The sequence below is a fragment of the Lucilia sericata genome, unplaced genomic scaffold (genome assembly GCF_015586225.1).
Source record: "Lucilia sericata isolate MDLA Ls3-8-SP2 unplaced genomic scaffold, ASM1558622v1 Contig001008F_arrow, whole genome shotgun sequence".
Lineage (NCBI taxonomy): Eukaryota > Metazoa > Arthropoda > Insecta > Diptera > Calliphoridae > Lucilia > Lucilia sericata.
Window position 1 is genome coordinate 36,552 of NW_023994990.1, and position 21,215 is coordinate 57,766.

The 21,215-nt window shown below is 33.0% G+C and overlaps 1 protein-coding gene across 3 annotated transcripts in view; it reads right to left on the reverse strand.

Annotated features, from left to right (window-relative positions):
* The window catches only part of LOC119609575, a 127,918-nt gene continuing 106,703 nt past the window's right edge, over window positions 1–21,215 (reverse strand). For 2 of the 3 annotated variants that reach the window (XM_037964421.1, XM_037964422.1), the window contains exons 3-6: window positions 14,029–14,322; window positions 5,771–5,899; window positions 5,296–5,601; window positions 1–5,225 (exon numbers count right to left, since the gene is read on the reverse strand). In XM_037964421.1, coding sequence (XP_037820349.1) covers window positions 792–5,225; window positions 5,296–5,601; window positions 5,771–5,899; window positions 14,029–14,322 — 5,163 coding nt within the window. In that variant the 3' untranslated portion in view covers window positions 1–791. Of the gene's footprint in view, window positions 5,226–5,295; window positions 5,602–5,770; window positions 5,900–14,028; window positions 14,323–14,491; window positions 15,329–21,215 lie in introns of all 3 variants that reach the window. The other variant, XM_037964420.1, reaches the window with a different exon arrangement.

The following is a 21,215-nucleotide window of genomic DNA, read 5'->3' on the forward strand; positions in this document are numbered from 1 at the left end:
AAAGAATATTTTATTAAAAAATATATATATGTTATATATATTTACTTATTTCTTTTTTTTCTTACTGTGTGGATGCTTCAGACATCTCTTTTTTATACTTTTTTCGGGCTGTTGTTTTTTTTGCTGTTTAAATGGAGAAAAAACGTTATAAAATGTATAAAAATTGGTAAATTATAATAATCATAAAATAATAATAATAATAAAAAACTTAAAATATATATTAAAAATTAATTTAAATCTATATAAATTTTAAAAACTAATAAACTATAAATAGGTTTAAAAAAAATACGAATTAAAAAAAAAAATACTGTTGCACAGTAATCTTTTTTAAAATAATATTTTAAAAACAAATTTTGTTTTCTTAAAAAAAATTTTGAAAAACAGGAAGCTCTTCTAAAGTGTAAAGAAAAATATTAGTAAATAGATTAAAGCTTAATAAAAGCATTAGGAAAGCATGCATAGCAGGCTTGCAAATGATATATAGCGAATACTACTTAATAGTATATGTATATTTAAATTAATTACCTTTCCTGGAGAAAGTAAGACCTTTATACGATTTTTTAACAACAAAAAAAATATCACATGGGAGATTTTTTTTCAAAATTGAAATACTTACCTTTACATATGTACAGTATGGGGGGACGCTTTATATATATTTACATATGTATGTATGTTTTTAGTTTTAGCGAAAAAGTTTCGTTGATACTAGCTTCATATGAGATTCTTTTTTATAAAAATTAGTTAATTTTAAATCTAAAGAATTGTAAAACTTAAATTTAGTAAAGGTCTTCTTATCTTCTATTATTTAACATTTTCAAATAGTATTCGCAATTGGTGCAATATTGTTGGGGAGCTATGACATGCCGCTTCCGACAAAGATTACATTCAGCTGCTTTAGCGGAGGCCTTGACAATGGCATTGTTGTAGACTCGGGTGGGTATGGCAGTGACATTGACGGTATTAGTATCATTGCAGGTTAGGTTAGTAGGCGGTAGACCATGTTGCTGTAATTGCTGCTGCTGTTGTTGTTGTTGTTGTAACATGGAGGGCTTGGGTGGTAGTCCATTAATGTTGTTGATGGATTCCATGGATTCACCTTTAGTGCCAGGTTCGAAACTTACTTTTTTAGTTTTGGTGGGTTGATTCTGTAAATGAGTGGCGGGATTGGCTTGTGGCAGTGTTAGATAGGGATTATTGGGTTGTTGATTTAAATGTTGGGGAGCTCTCTGATAAGGTTCATTAGTGGGATAACCATGTGGCAGGGGTACTCTTTGATAGGGAGAGGGTATATGTTGTTGTTGTTGTGCTACTGGAGAGGGTTGATCCAAGCCTGCTATGCCGGGATAATAATTGGGGGCTTGTTGTGCCGCTTGCCTAGACATATTGTAGTTTTGGCCAGCTTGTTGGTGCTGCTGTTGTAGTGTATGTGCTGCCAACATCTGCATATGTTGCTGCGTGGCAACATTAGCGATGCCGCTCATACTTGTGCGTGGCACCATTTGTGTGCTATGAGGGACAGGTTGTTGTTGTTGTTGTTGCTGTTGTTGTTGTGAGAGTTGTTGATGTGTGAGTGGTGCTTCATTGTGATGTGACATAGAATTGCTTGCAGCATTTTGTAGCTGTTGTTGCTGCTGCAGGCGATAAATGTCGCTGATGGGTGTGTAAACCTGTCCGGTGGGTAATTGCTGGGCGGGTTTTTGCTGCATTTGCTGTTGCATTAATAAATGCTGCTGTTGTTGCTGCTGCTGTTGCAGTTGTTGTTGTTGTTGCTGCTGCTGTTGTTGTATTTGTTGCTGCTGCAATCTTAAAGCCTCCATTTGTGGTCTTTGTAGTTGTACATAACGTTGCATATCCTGTTGGCTGTTTAAGGAAGCTCTTCTTTCTTGTCCCAACATGGGTGATTGTTGAGCTTGATTAGCTGCCGCCACTTGTTGATGTTGTATATTTCGTGTGGGAGCCTCTGTTTGTAGTCTCATGATGTTCTGTTGCTGCTGTTGTATCATTTGTGCTGTTACTTTATCATTGGGGTTTTGGGCAGTTCTTAAGACACGTTCCAATATGGGATTGGGTATGAAGTCATCATCTTCCTCATTGTCAGCAGTGGCCACCAATATAACCTGATCGCAGAAGGAAACACTCTTCTTTTTGACGCGTTTAACAGGAGCTGCTGTGTTTCCATTGGGTTGGGCACTATTCAAAGTTTGTTGCACCATATTGTTGAGCAACTCTACCTCCCGGATCTCTTCGGCTATTTGTGTCTGCGATATATCATATTTGGGTTTGGGTAAGATGTTATTAATGGCCTGTTGTTGACGCTGTTGCAAGGCTGGTGGTGGAGGTCTTTGTGGTAAACAATCGACCTCATCGTTTTCATTTTTCATAACCAAACCATTCATGGGGTTTCGGGCATTAGTAGGTTTAGCATTCAAAAGTTCTTGGGAACCAAAGGCGCGCATAGGACTGGGTGATTGTTGCTGCTCATAGCGTTGAGCCATGCTCTGGACATTGGTGAGCTCCTGCTGTCTTTGCAATTGTTTCGTTTGCAATTCTCTTAACCAGGAATTTTCATTAGAGTTCATTTGATTAAAGGTGGGTGTATTGGCGTGTTCTTTGCGCATGTTCATCAAATGTTTTCTCTGCTGTAATTGGGCCAATATTGAGGTGGTACCCTCCATAGATTCCAATGTTCTTTGTTGTTTATTGGCTGCCTCTAAGGCTTGTATTTGATTGATTTGTTGATTCAAAGGCTCCATATCAATCTCGGGTGGTGGTGGTGGGAAATCTTCACTGGCCTGGCGTGAATGTGATACCGAGTGAGGTGGACTGGGATAAGGAGGCAATTCTAAAGGTGGTGGTGGTGGGGGAAAATCTTGTGAGTCTTGTCTCACATGTTGTGGTGGTGCCACCAAACCATCTACCTCATCTATACCTTGATCGTTAAGATTATTAGCTTTATATTGTTGCTGCTGTTGTTGTTGTTGGTACAATTGTTCTTTTAGGGGACTTTGTTCGGAATGTACTTGAGCACAGGTGGTTATGATGGTCTGACAGGAATCCTCACTGATGGAGGTATTCGAACTCATGGCTGAGATATTCGATAAATTGGCTTCATGATGGAAATGCTGCATTAAAGCGGCATCTTGTTGCTGCTGCAAAGCCAATTGTTGTTGCAATTGCTGCTGAGTCAAAGTCGAAGAAGTTCTCATGGGTGGTGGTGGTGGCGCCACTTTAGCCACTACAGTCAATTGTCTACCACTGCCATGGAAACTCTTACGCATTAGCTTACTTCTTTCCAAATTGGGATTGGCATTTGTGCCATTATTGGCGGCAGGATCACGGAAATCGAAATGACCCTCGGATATATAACCACTCATGGAATTCTTGTGCTGTAAACCCACCACCGAGTCATCGACGGAAGCAGCTAAAGGAGCTGCAGCATTAGCAGCTTGGGCTGCATTGGCCACCTCATCACCAGCCTCGGTTAGATCAGGCATAGATCTATTCTTGCGTCTGATTAAACCGCCCATTAACAATTTGCGTCTAATCTTATGCTGCTTCTTGCCATTCTTATCTTTTTCCTTTTTCTCATCTTTATCTTCCTTGTGTTTCTTTAAAGTATCCTTGGCATTGACCAATAAAGTTTCGGTTAGAGAAAATTCTCTAGTGATCTTGTTGCGATCCTCACTGCGACTTCTTTTATCTTTATCCTGTTTGCTGCTATTGCGACCGAATAAAGAGCGTCCTTCCCTTTCCGGTTTGGCGGGTGAAGGTTCATATTCTATATTATCCACCTCATTGGCTGCTGAGGCTGTTATTAAAGCCTTGAGGGGACTTTTCTTTTTCGGTAAAGTAGCATAGATTTCTATGGACTTATTATTGTTAACGGGAGTTGAGTTGTTGCTATTAGGCATATTTGTTTGCGAAGGACTCTTCTCGAGAGTCTTATCTTTGCTGTTTTGTCTTACGTGTCTGATAACACTGCTGGTGCTGCCCTCACGCATATGTTTCATTTCGGGAGTAGCATCCATTTCAGCGCCCTTTTCAATCAATATGCGTCGATGGAGAGAACGAGCTCTCATTACACAGGTATTGTGTTTCATGCGAGCAAAGGTCATGGTATGAGGATTGCTGTAGGGAGCATCCATGGCAGCTCTGGCTCTACCCGCAGCAGCATTGCATAAAACTAAAGCAGTTTCTAAGTCGTGAGACTCCTCCAAGATTCTCGATTTCTCTAGCAATTGATCAGCCTCATGGCACAGCTTCTCACAATCTCCTGTCAACACCACCGAGGGAGAAGCTTCGGGAATTTTGGCCAATTGAGGATTTAAAGGATGTTTGGGTGGATAAGAATCAGTAGAACTTAAGGAGAACGAATCATAGCCAGGATCATAAGGCAAACCATTACGTGTAGGGCTTTGAGGCACTGCCGAGGCTGAACGTTTACCCACCATATATAAATAGGGATTATCCAGAGTTGTAGAAGAAGCAGAACTGGCTGAATTGCGATCACCAGACCAATTGCCCGAATCACGACGTCTAGGTTGGTTTAAATGTTCGGGTATGGTTAAACCATCACTAGGAGGTGAAGAAGAATTGGTGGAGGATGTAGTCGAGGAGGCGGAAGAGCCAGAAACATGACCCGATTCCGCACTGTGGCTTCTCTGTAACTGCAAATGTTGTTGATGCTTGCGAGCCAATTGAGCATTAAGTACCGCTTCCAAAGATTTGCGCTGATGATAATTGGTCATGGCGGAAATTTCCTTTTCATCTTGTTGGAAGATTTTATCCTGAATTATACTCAAGTTCTGATATTGAGCACTAAGAACATGTTCCACGGTTTTACGGCTGATATAGGAATCCGTTTCATCTGTGTTTAAGGCATTCATATGGGCCACATTGTTGTCTTGAGGGCTCTGAGGGAAAATATTCTTCTGTATAACACTTAGATTCTGGTAATCATTGGGCACTCTTAAGGGAGTAGGAGTAATGGCACGTCTGGTATTACCCAGCTGGGGTTTCTCAGGGCTAGGAGTAATGGCTCTTCTTACAGCAGGCGATTGTGAATTATGAGCCAATTCTTGCATATATTGAGCCGAAGATATTTGTGTGGAATTGGTGGCATTGCTATTATTCGATTGAGGCTGGGGTACAGCATATAGCAGTAGTAAGGGCTGATAACGACCACGGCTACACTTGTCAACAACACCTTCCCAATGGGGACCAACCTTTAAAGGAAAATATGTGAATTATTGTTTGTTTAAAGGAGTTTTGCGATTAGTTTTCTGGCGGACTTACCTCTTTAACATTGGCATCATCAAAGTATACCCATACCTTGAGTTTGGTATGGAAAAAGAAGGTGGTATAGTGTTTGCCATAGTAGGATACAATGCCTACCAATTCATGTTGTACATTTTGAGCCCATCTTTGTTCGGAGACTTGATGGAATACATCGGATAGTCTTAAATTGGTGCCTACAGCTTTTAGAACAGAATGCACTTGTTCGGCAGCTGGCCTTTCGGAATCCCAAACTATTCCTATGGAAACGACATCTGGACGATTTAAAAGAGCACGGCAAATACCAATTTTAGCACCACAAGAGTTCTAAAAGTGAAGGTTAAATCATTAATTAACTTTCTTGCAACTGAAGTTAAATTTTATTAGATTAATAAAGCTGTGTAATTGAATTAATGTAATGGTACATTGACTCTATCAGAATTAAAAACACTTGGTTCTTCAGTTTTAATTGTTCTTTTTTAATAAATTAACTTACCGGACAATCTCTTATATCTCCCATATTGCCAGCTGCTCTTAATAGTTGACCAAAAGTCAATTGCTGATGATTTTGCAAAGCCAGAGAATTTTGTGAGGTTAAGGCTGAGGCCGAAACATAATGAACCATCTGAAATCAAAGAAAAATTATTAAAAAATTTAATATAAATAAAATTAACTAAACAAAAAATTGTGCGTGGGTTCATTGACAAAATATTTACGCTAACACCAAAAGAAAGATTTCGAACCAACACCAAATTTGAACTGTCAACAGGTTTAGATTTTTGTATAATTTTTGGTAATTTGCCTGTACTACAAAACCTAATCAAAGCCATAATTAAAGCATTTAGACGCCGGAAATTTAACACCCACTTAGTTAACACTGCTGCTCTAAAACATGTTTCACTCCAAAATTCCTTTTAAAACTTAAGCACGTGTTTTATGGTCTAGCTTGAAACATCATTAAACTACTGTTGAATTTTTAATGTAGGCTTTTTTTCAAAAGTTATAAATTTATTATAAAATTTATAATTCTTTGTCATTTTAATTAAACATTATTAATCACCATGTTGTCACTTAAATGGTCATTGTTACAGACTTTTTTGTTTGACATTTTTGTAAAGGCGTTTATTGGTTTAAAATGACGTCAGTTGTTTCATTTTTGTTTAAATTAACTTGTCAATTTAAAAATGTTTCTGTTTCTTTCTTGGAAATTGTCAAATTGTTGCATTGAAATGCAAATTTCTTTTTATAAACTTCGTTTGTTTGAAAATAACGTCAGTTTTATTGTTTTTGGTTTGGTTTGAAGTCTTTTATTTCCTTATAAAGTATTTGAATTGTTAATATTTTGAGTTAAATGAACATATTGGTAATTTATTTTATGATTGACTAGTTAATTGTTGTTGGTAATTTTATAGTTCACAATTTAGCTTGCAATATTAATTGCAGCAATTTGTCTAAAACAAATAACACAAGATCACTTGAAAGTAAATTGGATTGTCAGATTAGACTGGATAGTATAAATTGGTTAAATTGGGAATATCGTTAACGATCGTTTCGGGATCCTCGCAAATATTTAAGTTAATCTAGACCTTGTAATTTAGGAAATTTATCTAGTGATCAGAAGTTTGGTCTATTTATTATCATGACCACATCATGTCTAAGATTACTTCTATTCTACCAATTTCCATCGACGTTAGTATTAAATATGTTATCGACAAAGAGCGTTCTCATATGTTTTATACATGTGAGAACTAAATAGGAGAGCTCATTAGTAACTCTCTGTCGACACCTGCTTAAAGGCACAGTTATATGCTCTTTTGCTCTTTTTTACACTTATATAAGCTTTAAATAAGTTAAAGGAGTTTTCATCCTCTCTGGCTTTCAAAATTACGTAAGCCCACACCTCTCTCTGTCGATGATCGTTCAAATTATTATTTAATCAAAATATGGAGCTTTTTCTCTTATTGTTTTGATCGGATATTGTGATATTATCTAAAGAGAGAGATCAAAACTACTGGAGAATTCCAATATTTAAAAACTGACTTGTAATAGAGTGGAAGAGAGAGAGAGAGCTGACATACATTTTGAGCCCATTTTGAGAATTCCAATATTTAAAAACTGACTTGTAATAGAGTGGAAGAGAGAGAGAGAGAGAGCTGACATACATTTTGAGCCCACATGTTTTATACATGTGAGAAATAAACAGGAGAGCTCATTAGTTACTCTCTGTCGACACCTGTTTAAAAGCACAGACAGAGTATATTTTGCTCTTTTTCACACTTATGTATATAAGCTCACACATGTATAAAAACCAACCAGTCGGAAAGCTCATTTGTTATTCATTTTCATTAAGTTAAAGGAGTTTTCATCCTCTCTGGCTTTCACAATTACGTAAGCTCACACCTCTATCTGTCGATGCCCGTTCAAATTCTCAACTAGTCAAAATATGGAGCTTTTTCTCTTATTGTTTTGATCGGATATTGTGATATTATCTAAAGAGAGAGAGATCAAAACTACTGGAGAATTCCAATATTTAAAAACTGACTTGTAATAGAGTGGAAGAGAGAGAGAGCTGACATACATTTTGAGCCCACATGTTTTATACATGTGAGAACTAAACGGGAGAGCTCATTAGTAACTTTCTGTCGACACCTGCTTAAAAGCACAGAGAGAGTATCTTTTGCTCTTTTTCACACTTATATAAGCTCACACATGTATAAAAACCAACCAGTCGGAAAGCTCATTTTCGTCATCTGCTTTAGATAAGTTAAAGGAGTTTTCATTCTCTCTGGATTTTACACTTACATAAGCTCAAACATCTCTCTGTCGATGCCCGTTCAAATTATCATTTATCATGGAGCTTTTTCTCTTATTGTTTTAATCGGATATTGATGATATGATAGTATTTATATAGTTAATCATTCCAAATCAATTAAAATGTTTTACTTAAAAATTTGACTTTCTTTTCGAACATATTTTAGGCATTTCTCATAAATTTAGCTTAACTAATTTCTTTTAAAATATTTTTTGGCAAAAAACTAGTTTCTTAAACTAACAAGTGTATTTACAAAAAAATGTGTCTACACTTTCACTTAAAATATCTTAAAAAATTAATCTATTTAAATACAAAACTAATGTATTAAAAAATTTAGAATTAAAAATCCATAAATTAAAAATGTTTATGGTTTTAACATATAAACACATACAAGATATTTTGGCAAAACAAAAGTTGCTATTAAAAAACCTAAAAAAAAGCATGTCAGAGAAATTTTGTTTTAAAAAAGAAACAAAATTTAAAAGAATTTTTAAAAAAACAAAAGAATTTTTTAAAAAGAAAATAATTTTGTATAAAAAACAGTAGTTTTAAAATAAAAATTTACAATTTATGGAATTTTGTTTGACAAAAAATTATGCTAAACTGCAAAAGAATGTGGCCTGGATATGCTAAAATAAAAATCAGAAGCTTTAATGTAAAACCCACATGATCAAAGAGAACAATATAAACTAATTGTTCTAAATACATCTTAACTGCAAAAAGAATGTGACCCGGATAAGCTACTAATCAAAAGCTTAGATGAGGCTTAATCATTAGTGAAAACTATTTTATGAATAAATCGTACTCATTACAAATTGTCACACTTTTATAGCAATTCATAATTGTTATTATTATTGTTATTAATCATAAATTGTAATTAACTTTATAGCTTAACAAAAAAATTTTATAATTTTTTTAAAAAAAGTTTTAAACACGCTTGACTCTTAATAACTATAATAAAAAGTGTGATAATTTTTGTTTGCCTTAAATATTAAAATGTTTATTACAAAAAAGTTATAATTTGAAAGTTAAATTATAATTTATAAAATTATTATTTAAAGCAAAAGTAATCAAACATGTAAATGTTAAACGTTTATAAAGGTTTCACAACTAAGAAAAGTCATAATAAAAGTCAACTAGAATAAAGAAAAAAACTTTAAAACTAAGTAACATAAACTAAGTAAGAGCTAAAATTCATTTGCTATTGCATGACTTTTCTAAAGACACATAGAACTAGAAACTGAATTAGAACTGAACTATAACTGAACTAGAACTGAACTAGAACTGAACTAGAACTGAACTAGAACTGAACTAGAACTGAAACTAGAACTGAGCTAGAAACTGAACTAGAAACTGAACTAGAACTGAACTAGAACTGAACTAGCACTGAACTAGAACTGAACTAGAAACTGAACTAGAACTGAACTAGAACTGAACTAGAACTCGAACTAGAACTGAACTACAACTGAACTAGAAAACTGACTAGGAACTGAAACTAAAAACTGAACTAGAACTGAACTAGAACTGAACTAGAACTGAACTAGAACTGAACTAGAACTGAACTAGAACTGAACTAGAACTGAACTAGAACTGAACTAAAACTGAACTAGAACTGAACTAGAACTGAACTAGAACTGAACAGAACTGAACTAGAACTGAACTAGAACTGAATTAGAACTGAACTAGAACTGACTAGAACTGAACTAGAACTGAACTAGAACTGAACTAGAACTGAACTAGAACTGAACTAGAACTGAACTAGAACTGAACTAGAACTGAACTAGAACTGAACTAGAAACTGAACTAGAACTGAACTAGAACTGAACTAGAACTGAACTAGAACTGAACTAGAACTGAACTAGAACTGAACTAGAACTGAACTTAGAACTGAACTAGAACTGAACTAGAACTGAACTAGAACTGAATCTAGAACTGATCTAGAACTGATCTAGAACTGAACTAGAACTGAACTAGAACTGAACTAGAACTGAACTAGAACTGAACTAGAACTGAACTAGAACTGAACTAGACTGAACTAGAACTGAACTAGAACTGAACTAGAACTGAACTAGAACTGAACTAGAACTGAACTAGAACTGAACTAGAACTGAACTAGAACTGAACTAGAACTGAACTAGAACTGAACTAGAACTGAACTAGAACTGAACTAGAACTGAACTAGAACTGAACTAGAACTGAACTAGAACTGAACTAGAACTGAACTAGAACTGAACTAGAACTGAACTAGAACTGAACTAGAACTGAACTAGAACTGAACTAGAACTGAACTAGAACTGAACTAGAACTGAACTAGAACTGAACTAGAACTGAACTAGAACTGAACTAGAACTGAACTAGAACTGTACTAGAACTGTACTAGAACTGAACTAGAACTGAACTAGAACTGAACTAGAACTGAACTAGAACTAGAACTGAATTAGAACTGAACTAGAACTGAACTAGAACTGAACTAGAACTGAACTAGAACTGAACTAGAACTGAAATAGAACTGAACTAGAATTGAACTAGAACTGAACTAGAACTGAATTAGAACTGAACTAGAACTGAACTAGAACAGAACTAGAACTGAACTAGAACTGAACTATAACTGAACTAGAACTGAACTAGAACTGAACTAGAACTGAACTAGAACTGAACTGAACTAGAACTGAACTAGAACTGAACTAGAACTGAACTAGAACTGAACTAGAACTGAACTAGAACTGAAATACAACTGAACCAGAACTGAACTATATCTAAACTAGAACTAAAAATAGAACTAATCCATAAGATATATAGTTGTCGTTACAAAATTTTATTAGGACAACTAATTACAATAGACTTAGAACTTAAGTGTTTACTAAAGTAAAGAAAAACCTGCTTTAGCAATTAACTGTACTAGTTCCGTGTCTGCATAACATTTATTACCAACAATTAATTAACATTATTTTTAAAATAATAACTCTTTTCAAATTAGTTTTAACTAACTCATGGTTAATTGCTTTATATTGTTTTATTTGTTTAATTTAAATGAAAAAAAAAAAACAAACTCCTACATTTAAATAAAAAAAAATCAATGTACTCTTGTACAAGTTTAAAATGACCAACTTTAACACCTTCATCTCGCCTATAAGATCTTTAAACTAAGATCAAATTTCTATTAAGTTTCTTTCAGTCAATGGCAATCGTTTTTAAAAGCTTATGAGTGAGTTGAACATTTCGAATAAATTTGTTTAAACAATTTTAAAGTTCAAGTATGTAAATTAGTTAACATAGTTAATGAAAAAAGACAAAAAACTATATAGAAATAAAACTAGATTTAACATCATTAAGCAGTTGGTAGTAGCTTAAGGCAAGCTAACTATATAGTTCTGCTGTTTTGATTTTTCAAAAGCAATTATGTATGCATTTTGTTTTTTTTTTTTTTTTCAAATATAATTTTCTGTTCAATAACATGTGTTATGGAAAAAAATTATAGAACTGGTTTTTAGATAAAAAATCGTAGTTTTTCAGTCATTAACTGTAAGAATTTTTCCAGTTTTAATTTGATTTTAGTAACAAATTACAATTTAATTTATAGTTGAGAATATACATTTTTTCCCAAGACACAAAAATTGCGTTTTTATAAACTGCACCAGATTACATGAAGAAATATTAGTTTGGTTATTACATTTGTAACGCATGGAAATTTAAGATTTCAAAAAATATATATATATTGGGTTTTTATATAGTTCTAAGTTGTACTAAATAAGTCCGTCCCTCTGTCTACTACAGACACAATGGGACTAATCTGTCAAACAGTGAAAGATTGTCGTTTTGTCTTATGTGTCGCCTGGTATTGGGTTTATAAGCTTCGTTACAGCCGATTCTAATATTTTTTATTTATTTTCAAATCAGAATATAAGACAAGGTTAGTCTATTTAAGTTTTTTTTTAGTTCTAAAAAGTTGTTTTTATATCAAAATTTAAATTGCAAAGTTTATTTTAAAATAAGTGTTTTGTTGTGTTTGAAATCTGATTTTAAAGTCAAGAACATTTAAATTTTGTAAAAATTCTAAAGCTTTTTTTTGTTTGCTTTTATTTTAAATATTTATTTATAAAACATTATATTAATAGCTAGATATTCTTTAACTTAAACAATACTCGTCTGAGTCTAAGCGCGAAATAAAACTTGTTGACATTTTATGACAACTTCAATGGCCGGTCAAATATTAAAATTTTTTCAGTATTTGTTTTAAATTTCAATGGTGGTTTGAAAATTTTGAATATAAAATTAAGTGTTATTTATTTAAATTTAAAAAAAAAAAACGGTTTAAACAATAAACATTTAAACAGCGCTCTTCAAAGAACAATTGAAAATTATTTACAAAAAATCAAGCAGGAAAACAAAAGAATTGAAATAAAACTTCAAAGCCTGGTTAAAGGCTTTTGAAAATTTAACAGATATTCTAAAAAGAAAATAATTTATTTTTGTTAAAATTTGATTCGAGTAAATTCCATTTGTTAGTTTTTTTATAATACATATTTATATTCAAAATGTGTTATGTCATAAAATTTTTGATATTAATTTAATTCCTTTCAAACTTTGGTTAACACTTAATTTTATATTAAATTTTATGGGTATTTTTCGTTTTATTGCCTGCAAAACATTTTTGTCTAACACTCACTGTTATTTACTTTATTCTTTCCTTCTTCCAAAAATAAATTTGTCATAATTCATAATAATTTGTCATGTAACTTTTTCATAAAAAATAATCATTAATCAATTTTACTTTATTACTAAAATCGATGACCGGAAATTATTAATTAAATAAAACTGTTATATTGACAGTTTTGTTAAAAGGTGATTAAAAATAAAACTATCAATGAACTTTGAACTGTCATAATTAAAAATCATCAAATACTGATAATCAGCACAAAAGAAATTAACTTCGAAACGTTTAAGAACTGAACTAGAAGTGAACAAGAACTGAACTAGAACTGAACTAGAACTGAACTAGAACTGAACTAGAACTGAACTAGAACTGAACTAGAACTGAACTAGAACTGAACTAGAACTGAACTAGAACTGAACTAGAACTGAACTAGAACTGAACTAGAACTGAACTAGAACTGAACTAGAACTGAACTAGAACTGAACTAGAACTGAACTAGAACTGAACTAGAACTGAACTAGAACTGAACTAGAACTGAACTAGAACTGAACTAGAACTGAACTAGAACTGAACTAGAACTGAACTAGAACTGAACTAGAACTGAACTAGAACTGAACTAGAACTGAACTAGAACTGAACTAGAACTGAACTAGAACTGAACTAGAACTGAACTAGAACTGAACTAGAACTGAACTAGAACTGAACTAGAACTGAACTAGAACTGAACTAGAACTGACTAGAACTGAACTAGAACTGAACTAGAACTGAACTAGAACTGAACTAGAACTGAACTAGAACTGAACTAGAACTGAACTAGAACTGAACTAGAACTGAACTAGAACTGAACTAGAACTGAACTAGAACTGAACTAGAACTGAACTAGAACTGAACTGAACTAGAACTGAACTAGAACTGAACTAGAACTGAACTAGAACTGAACTAGAACTGAACTAGAACTGAACTAGAACTGAACTAGAACTGAACTAGAACTGAACTAGAACTGAACTAGAACTGAACTAGAACTGAACTTAATAGTTCAGAAAATTTATTTTAACTTGAAAAAACATCGATTTTATTCAAATGTGATTTCTCCAATTTCAAATTATACTCATAATTAAGGAAAATTTGCATTTAATTAAAGAAAATTTTCTTCCGCTTGTTCAACTAACACCATATTTTCACAATAATTTCCTTTAATAAACCGCAATTATAAAATATTTAAAAAATTTCTTCAACTAATAACAACTAGATTAAAAGAGAGATATAAAGAAACAAATCATCTACATACCTGAGTAAATGGTAACTGCTCTGAATTGGCGCCACACTTGCAAACACTCTGCTCAATGACACGCATGGCAAAACGACGATGAGCAATGCAAGCCTGTGATTCACAGGCATCACCATCATCGGAGGAAATATGAGAATGTACGCGATGTAAAAGTAATTCAAAACATTCGGCCGCATCACCCAGACAACCCAAGGGGAAACGACGTCCCGCCAAGGGGCCCGAAGCTAAAGCACGACGCAAAGGCTCGGGACATAGAGCTGGTTCGGAGCTGGTTTGTAATTGTTGGAAAAGTTCCTTTAGGAATAAAAAATAATGTAAAGTTAATAAAATTTTAATATTTATAAATGATAATTTAAAAAAATATTTTTTTATTTATTGCCCTAACAAAATGCATTGTCAACTTTTCAATTAATTTATTGCTAAATAATTTAATGTTTTTTTTTTTTTTCTACAAATAACTTACTATAACCGCATTTATACAACGATCTCTATCTTGTATTGCTTCTGGACTCAATATTATGCCACTTGCTATACTTGTCATTGTATTATTGCCATAGTTGTTGCTATTGTTGTTGTTATTGTTTGGTTTATTCGTATAACCCATTACCGCCAATTCAGCGGTTGAGGCAACTTTTGCCATTGACGTCAATAGTTTGCGATTATTTTGCAATGTATTCGATTGTCGCGTTAATGTGGCTGATTTATGACCCTCACGTGGATCCATCATTTTCTTTGGTGTACTACGTGGCAATGTGCCACCTGTACCGGCTGTTAGCACCATTTGACAGTGTTGGGGATGTTGTAGATGCTGTGATGCTGCTGTCGAATTGACAATATTAATGGGTGCACTTGTTATTAATTGTGATTGTATGGAGGATTTTAATGTGGTGGTTGTTGTGGTTGGTGATTGTGTGGCTGTTGTTGTTGCTGCTGTATTAATTGTGTTACCATTGTTGTTATTGACTTTCAATTGTTGCGGTAGTTGTTGTTGTTGCTGCTGTTGATATGCGGTCGTTGGTTTACAATTCTCTTTAGCTTCATTATGGGTGGCATCTTTATTTGTTGTGGATGTGTTATTTGTTGTTTTTGTTGAGATCGTTGATGTATTGAGGCTGTTGCCATTGCTGGTATCTTTGCCTCCAACAATATTGGTTGGTTCTTTACGTTTATAACGAAACTTAATCATTTTGTTGATAATTGTTAAAGGCAGGTTGAGAGGAAAAAGGTTTTTTTTATAAAATATCGGTGGTTTTGTTTCGAATGTTTTATAACATTTTTGTTGGTGTTTTGTTTTGTAAAGCTGTAAAATTTGGGTTTAAAAATACATTGTTAGTGTTATGGGTTTTTATCTTCAGATAATGAAAAACCTCGTATAGAAAATGTTGATTTTGTGGGAAGTTTGGAGAATTTATTACAATAGAAACATTAGCAGGCGAAATCGCTACAAGGACTTCCCAACCTTCAAGAAATCAGTTTTGTTTCAGTTGGATCTCAATTCTAGTTCTGATCTAGTTTAGTTATAGTTCAGTTCTAGTTCAGTTCTAGTTCAGTTCTAGTTCAGTTCTAGTTCAGTTCTAGTTCAGTTCTAGTTCAGTTCTAGTTCAGTTCTAGTTCAGTTCTAGTTCAGTTCTAGTTCAGTTCTAGTTCAGTTCTAGTTCAGTTCTAGTTCAGTTCTAGTTCAGTTCTAGTTCAGTTCTAGTTCAGTTCTAGTTCAGTTCTAGTTCAGTTCTAGTTCAGTTCTAGTTCAGTTCTAGTTCAGTTCTAGTTCAGTTCTAGTTCAGTTCTAGTTCAGTTCTAGTTCAGTTCTAGTTCAGTTCTAGTTCAGTTCTAGTTCAGTTCTAGTTCAGTTCTAGTTCAGTTCTAGTTCAGTTCTAGTTCAGTTCTAGTTCAGTTCAGTTCTAGTTCAGTTCTAGTTCAGTTCTAGTTCAGTTCTAGTTCAGTTCTAGTTCAGTTCTAGTTCAGTTCTAGTTCAGTTCTAGTTCAGTTCTAGTTGAGTTCTAGTTGAGTTCTAGTTGAGTTCTAGTTGAGTTCTAGTTGAGTTCTAGTTCAGTTCTAGTTCTAGTTCAGTTCTAGTTCAGTTCTAGTTCAGTTCTAGTTCAGTTCTAGTTCAGTTCTAGTTCAGTTCTAGTTCAGTTCTAGTTCAGTTTAGTTCAGTTCTAGTTCAGTTCTAGTTCAGTTCTAGTTCAGTTCTAGTTCAGTTCTAGTTCAGTTCTAGTTCAGTTCTAGTTCAGTTCTAGTTCAGTTCTAGTTCAGTTCTAGTTCAGTTCTAGTTCAGTTCTAGTTCAGTTCTAGTTCAGTTCTAGTTCAGTTCTAGTTCAGTTCTAGTTCAGTTCTAGTTCAGTTCTAGTTCAGTTCTAGTTCAGTTCTAGTTCTAGTTCTAGTTCAGTTCTAGTTCTAGTTCAGTTCTAGTTTTAGTTCAGTTCTAGTTCAGTTCTAGTTCAGTTCTAGTTCAGTTCTAGTTCAGTTCTAGTTCAGTTCTAGTTCAGTTCTAGTTCAGTTCTAGTTCAGTTCTAGTTCAGTTCTAGTTCAGTTCTAGTTCAGTTCTAGTTCAGTTCTAGTTCAGTTCTAGTTCAGTTCTAGTTCAGTTCTAGTTCAGTTCTAGTTCAGTTCTAGTTCAGTTCTAGTTCAGTTCTAGTTCAGTTCTAGTTCAGTTCTAGTCAGTTCTAGTCAGTTCTAGTTCATTCTAGTTTCAGGTTCTAGTTCAGTTCTAGTTCAGTTCTAGTTCAGTTCTAGTTCAGTTCTAGTTCAGTTCTAGTTCAGTTCTAGTTCAGTTTCTAGTTCAGTTCTAGTTCAGTTCTTAGCTTCAGTTCTAGTTCAGTTCTAGTTCAGGTTCCTAGTTCAGTTCTAGTTTCAGTTTGTTCTAGTTCTAGTCAGTTCTAGTTGCAGTTCTATCAGTTCTAGTTCCGTTCTAGTTCGAGTTCAGTTCTAGTCAGTTCTAGTTTTAGTTCCAAGTTCTAGTTCAGTTCTAGTCAGTTCTTAGTCTTCTAGTTCTAGTTCTAGTTTCAGTTCTAGGTCAGTTCTAGTTCAGTCTCTAGTTCAGTTCTAGTTCAGTTCTAGTTCAGTTCTAGTTCAGTTCTAGTTCAGTTTCTAGTTCAGTTCTAGTTCAGTTCTAGTTCAGTTCTAGTTCAGTTACTAGGTTCAGTTCTAGACTTCAGTTCTAGTTCAGTTTCTAGTTTCAGTTCTAGTTCAGTTCTAGTTCAGTTCTAGTTCAGTTCTAGTTCAGTTCTAGTTCAGTTCTAGTTCAGTTCTAGTTCAGTTCAGTTCTAGTTCAGTTCCTAGTTCTAGTCAGAGTTCTAGTTCAGTTTCTAGTTCAGTTCCTAGTTCAGTTCTAGTTCAGTCTAGTTCAGTTCGAGTCAGTTCTAGTTCAGTTTCTAGTTCAGTTTCTAGTTCAGTGCCTAGTTCAGTTCCTAGTTCGTTTCTAGTTTCAGTTCTAGTCAGTTGCTAGTTCAGTTTCTAGTTCAGTTCTAGTTCAGTTCTAGTTCAGTTTCTAGTTCAGTTCTAGTTCAGTTCTAGTTCAGTTCTAGTTTCAGTTTCTAGTTCAGTTTCTAGTTCAGTTCTAGTTCAGTTCTAGTTCAGTTCTAGTTCAGTTTCTAGTTCAGTTCTAGTTCATCTAGTTCTTCTAGTTCAGTTCTAGTTCAGTCTAGTTCAGTTCTAGTTCAGTTCCTAGTTCAGTTCTAGTTCAGTTCTAGTTCAGTTCTAGTTCAGTTTCTAGTTTCAGTTCTAGTTTCAGGTCTAGTTCAGTTTCTAGTTCAGTTCTAGTTCAGTTCTAGTCAGTTCTAGGTTCAGTTCTAGTTCGTCAGTTCGAGTTCAGTTCGTTCTAGTTCAGTTCTAGTTACAGTTCTAGTTCAGTTCTAGTTCTAGTTCAGTTCTAGTTCAGTTCTAGTTCAGTTCTAGTTCAGTTCTAGTTCAGTTCTAGTTCAGTTCTAGTTCAGTTCTAGTTCAGTTCCTAGTTCAGTTCTAGTTCAGTTCTAGTTCAGTTCTAGTTCAGTTTCTAGTTCAGTTCTAGTTCAGTTCTAGTTCAGTTCTAGTTCAGTTCTAGTTCAGTTCTAGTCAGTTCTAGTTCAGTTCTAGTTCAGTTCTAGTTCAGTTCTAGTTCAGTTCTAGTTCAGTTCTAGTTCAGTTCTAGTTCAGTTCTAGTTCAGTTCTAGTTCGTTCTAGTTCAGTTCTAGTTTCAGTTCTAGTTCAGTTCTAGTTCAGTTCTAGTTCAGTTCTAGTTCCGTTCTAGTTCAGTTCTAGTTCAGTTCTAGTTCAGTTCTAGTTCAGTTCTAGTTCAGTTCTAGTTCAGTTCTAAGTTCAGTTCTAGTTCAGTTCTAGTTCAGTTCTAGTTCAGTTCTAGTTTCAGTTCTAGTTCAGTTCTAGTTCAGTTCTAGTTCAGTTCTAGTTCAGTTCTAGTTCAGTTCTAGTTCAGATTTCTATTTCAGTTCTAGTTCAGTTATAGTTCAGTTCTAGTTCAGTTCTAGTTCGTTCTATCAGTTCTAGTTTCAGTTCTAGTTCAGTCTAGTTCATTTTCTAGTTCAGTTCTAGTTCAGTTCTAGTTCAGTTCTCGTTTATGTTATAGTTCGTTTTCTAGTTCGTTCTATTTCAGTTCTAGTGCAGGTTTAGTTTCAGTTCAGTTTCAGTTCTAGTTTCAGCTTCAACTGACAATCAAGCTTTTTTACTTCATTGGTTAAATTAAGTTCAATTTGAGTTAAAATTTGCTTTAATTTTTATCAATTTGAATCATAATTCAGTCTAAATCGTTTACCAAGTTTAATCACGTTAGAATATTCAAATCTTTTATGTTTTGGTTTTCACTCCAATTTAAATAGTTTTAAAACAAACTATTTTTTGTGTTGTTAAACTGTTTTAATTTGAAAGTAACTAATTAAGTAATTACATATTTCCTACAAAACTTTGCAGTTTAATGCCTTTTAATGTGAGTTTTTTTTTTTTTGTAATTACCAAAACATCATTTTAATTTCAGTTTCATCTTGAAAAAACTTTCAATTTTCAAAAAATGAATTTCAGTACCTTAAACTTGTTTTATGGCAAAATTAAAGTTAATAAAAACTTACTTTAAAAAAAAGTAGCACATGACACCAAAAAGAAAAAAATTAAAATGAATTTAAGAAAAAAAACAAACTCAGAAACAGCATCATATTACGACCATTAAAAAGGCCAACACAACAGCAGAGGTGAATCAAAAAGCATGAATTTGAAAAAAATATGTATAAAAAAGATAAATGTTAGTAAATATGTTTGTTTAAAAAAAGTAGGCACCCACTTAAGAAATGGAAACCTTTTTTTTTTGGTCTAAAATCAACAAACAATTTTTACTCAGAGTACCGTCACAAATTACCAACAACTCTTTTAAATTTATACAGGTGTTGCTGTTATTTACCTATAGCAACAACAACATAAAACTTTTAGTTAAAAAAAAAAACAAGGTGGAGACTAATAAGAAGTAAAAAGTCTAGATATTTTTTTTTCTTAATATGAAATTAACATGTAAAGGTTTTTTAGTTTGACTTAAAACAAAAAAAAAAGTGAAATTATTTATTTTTTAAGCTTAAAATGAACCACAAAAAACAAAACATTTAAAAAATGTTGTGCAGTCCATCATTTATATAGTTTTTGTTACAATATTTTGACTTTAATCGATGGTGGTTTTTAAGAAGAAATAAAACAACAACAAAAAAGAACAACTTTTAAACACGAAAAGGTTAAAATAAAGTTGTATTTATAAGAAACCAATTGCTAATAAAAGCGGTTTGTGTGTTACACAGTTTTGTTCGTCTTTCGATCAATTAGTTTTTATTGTTGTTGTAGACAGAAAAGTATTCGATATTTTTGCCCTACACTTTAGGGAAGTACATTCAGTTTTATCTGTCAATAAAATCAATCTGGAGGTAACTATAATCGACACTATACTCTGTACTAATGAGCAGACAATTCCACAACTAGATTATTATTGTAATTATCATTTTAAAAATTATTTAAAAAAATTTACTCTCACAGCTTGTAATCTTAATTATATGTTACATTTAAATCATATTTAAACAAAAAATATTTATAAAAGAAAAAATTCAACAAATCCGTAAACATTTTCTATACTTTTTGGAAAAGTAATTAATCAACGGGAAAGATAAATTAACCACAAAAAAAATATTCCTAAAACCTTAAAGGTATTCAAAAGAAATATTCTAATATAAACTGAAAAATATTCTTTGTTTCAAATTTAAAACCATAAAATTTTCTCATCAACCTAAACTGCTTATAACAGCAGAAAATTTTCAGAACAAATTTCGAAAAAGTTTCATTTCAAATAAAAATATATTTTTTTTATAAAAGACATTTGATTTGTATTACTTAAATTTTTATGCTTATTTAAGCAACATTATAATAATAATAAAAAAAAATACTTATAATAAAAACAGTAAACATTATAAAAAACGAACTAATGTAAATTCAATACATGAAAGATATGAAATGAATACAATCACTGCCAGACAGACGGAGGGACAGACAGATAAACAAACGTTTTGACAGCTAAACTAAAAGATTTTTGAAAATGTACATAAAAAAGGTACATAAAGCTATGTAAAGTATAAACAATGTTTATTAAACATATAAATAAAATCTATGTTTGTATGCTGAGGTAAAAAAAAAATGACAGATTACACGTCAAAGATTTTTTTTTTTTTGAAATTATGATGAAATGAGTAAGAAAATTAAGGTCAGTTAAAATGATCTAAACTGTACGCATCGGTTTGTATAAAATTATTAACGAGAGTGACAAATAATGAGATCTTACATGAAATTCCCAGACATAAACTAAGAATCTTTCAATGACGATTAAAGCTAAATTTAAGCTTATCTTATGAAGATGGATTGAAAGGAAGATGTATGATGTATATCAGATCCGAACCATAACAAACACATCGATGACTCTATAGGAACTGTTATGAGTTCCTTTAGCAAACTTTCTGACTGACATCCAGTTCTAGTTCAGTTCTACTTCCGTTCTAGTTCAGTTTTAGTTCAGTTTAGTTCTAGTTCAGTTCTAGTTCAGTTCTAGGTCAGTTCAAGTTCAGTTCTAGTTCTAGTTCTAGTTCAGTTCTAGTTCAGTTCTAGTTCAGTTCTAGTTTAGTTCTAGTTTAGTTCTAGTTCAGTTCTAGTTCAGTTCTAGTTCAGTTCTAGTTCAGTTC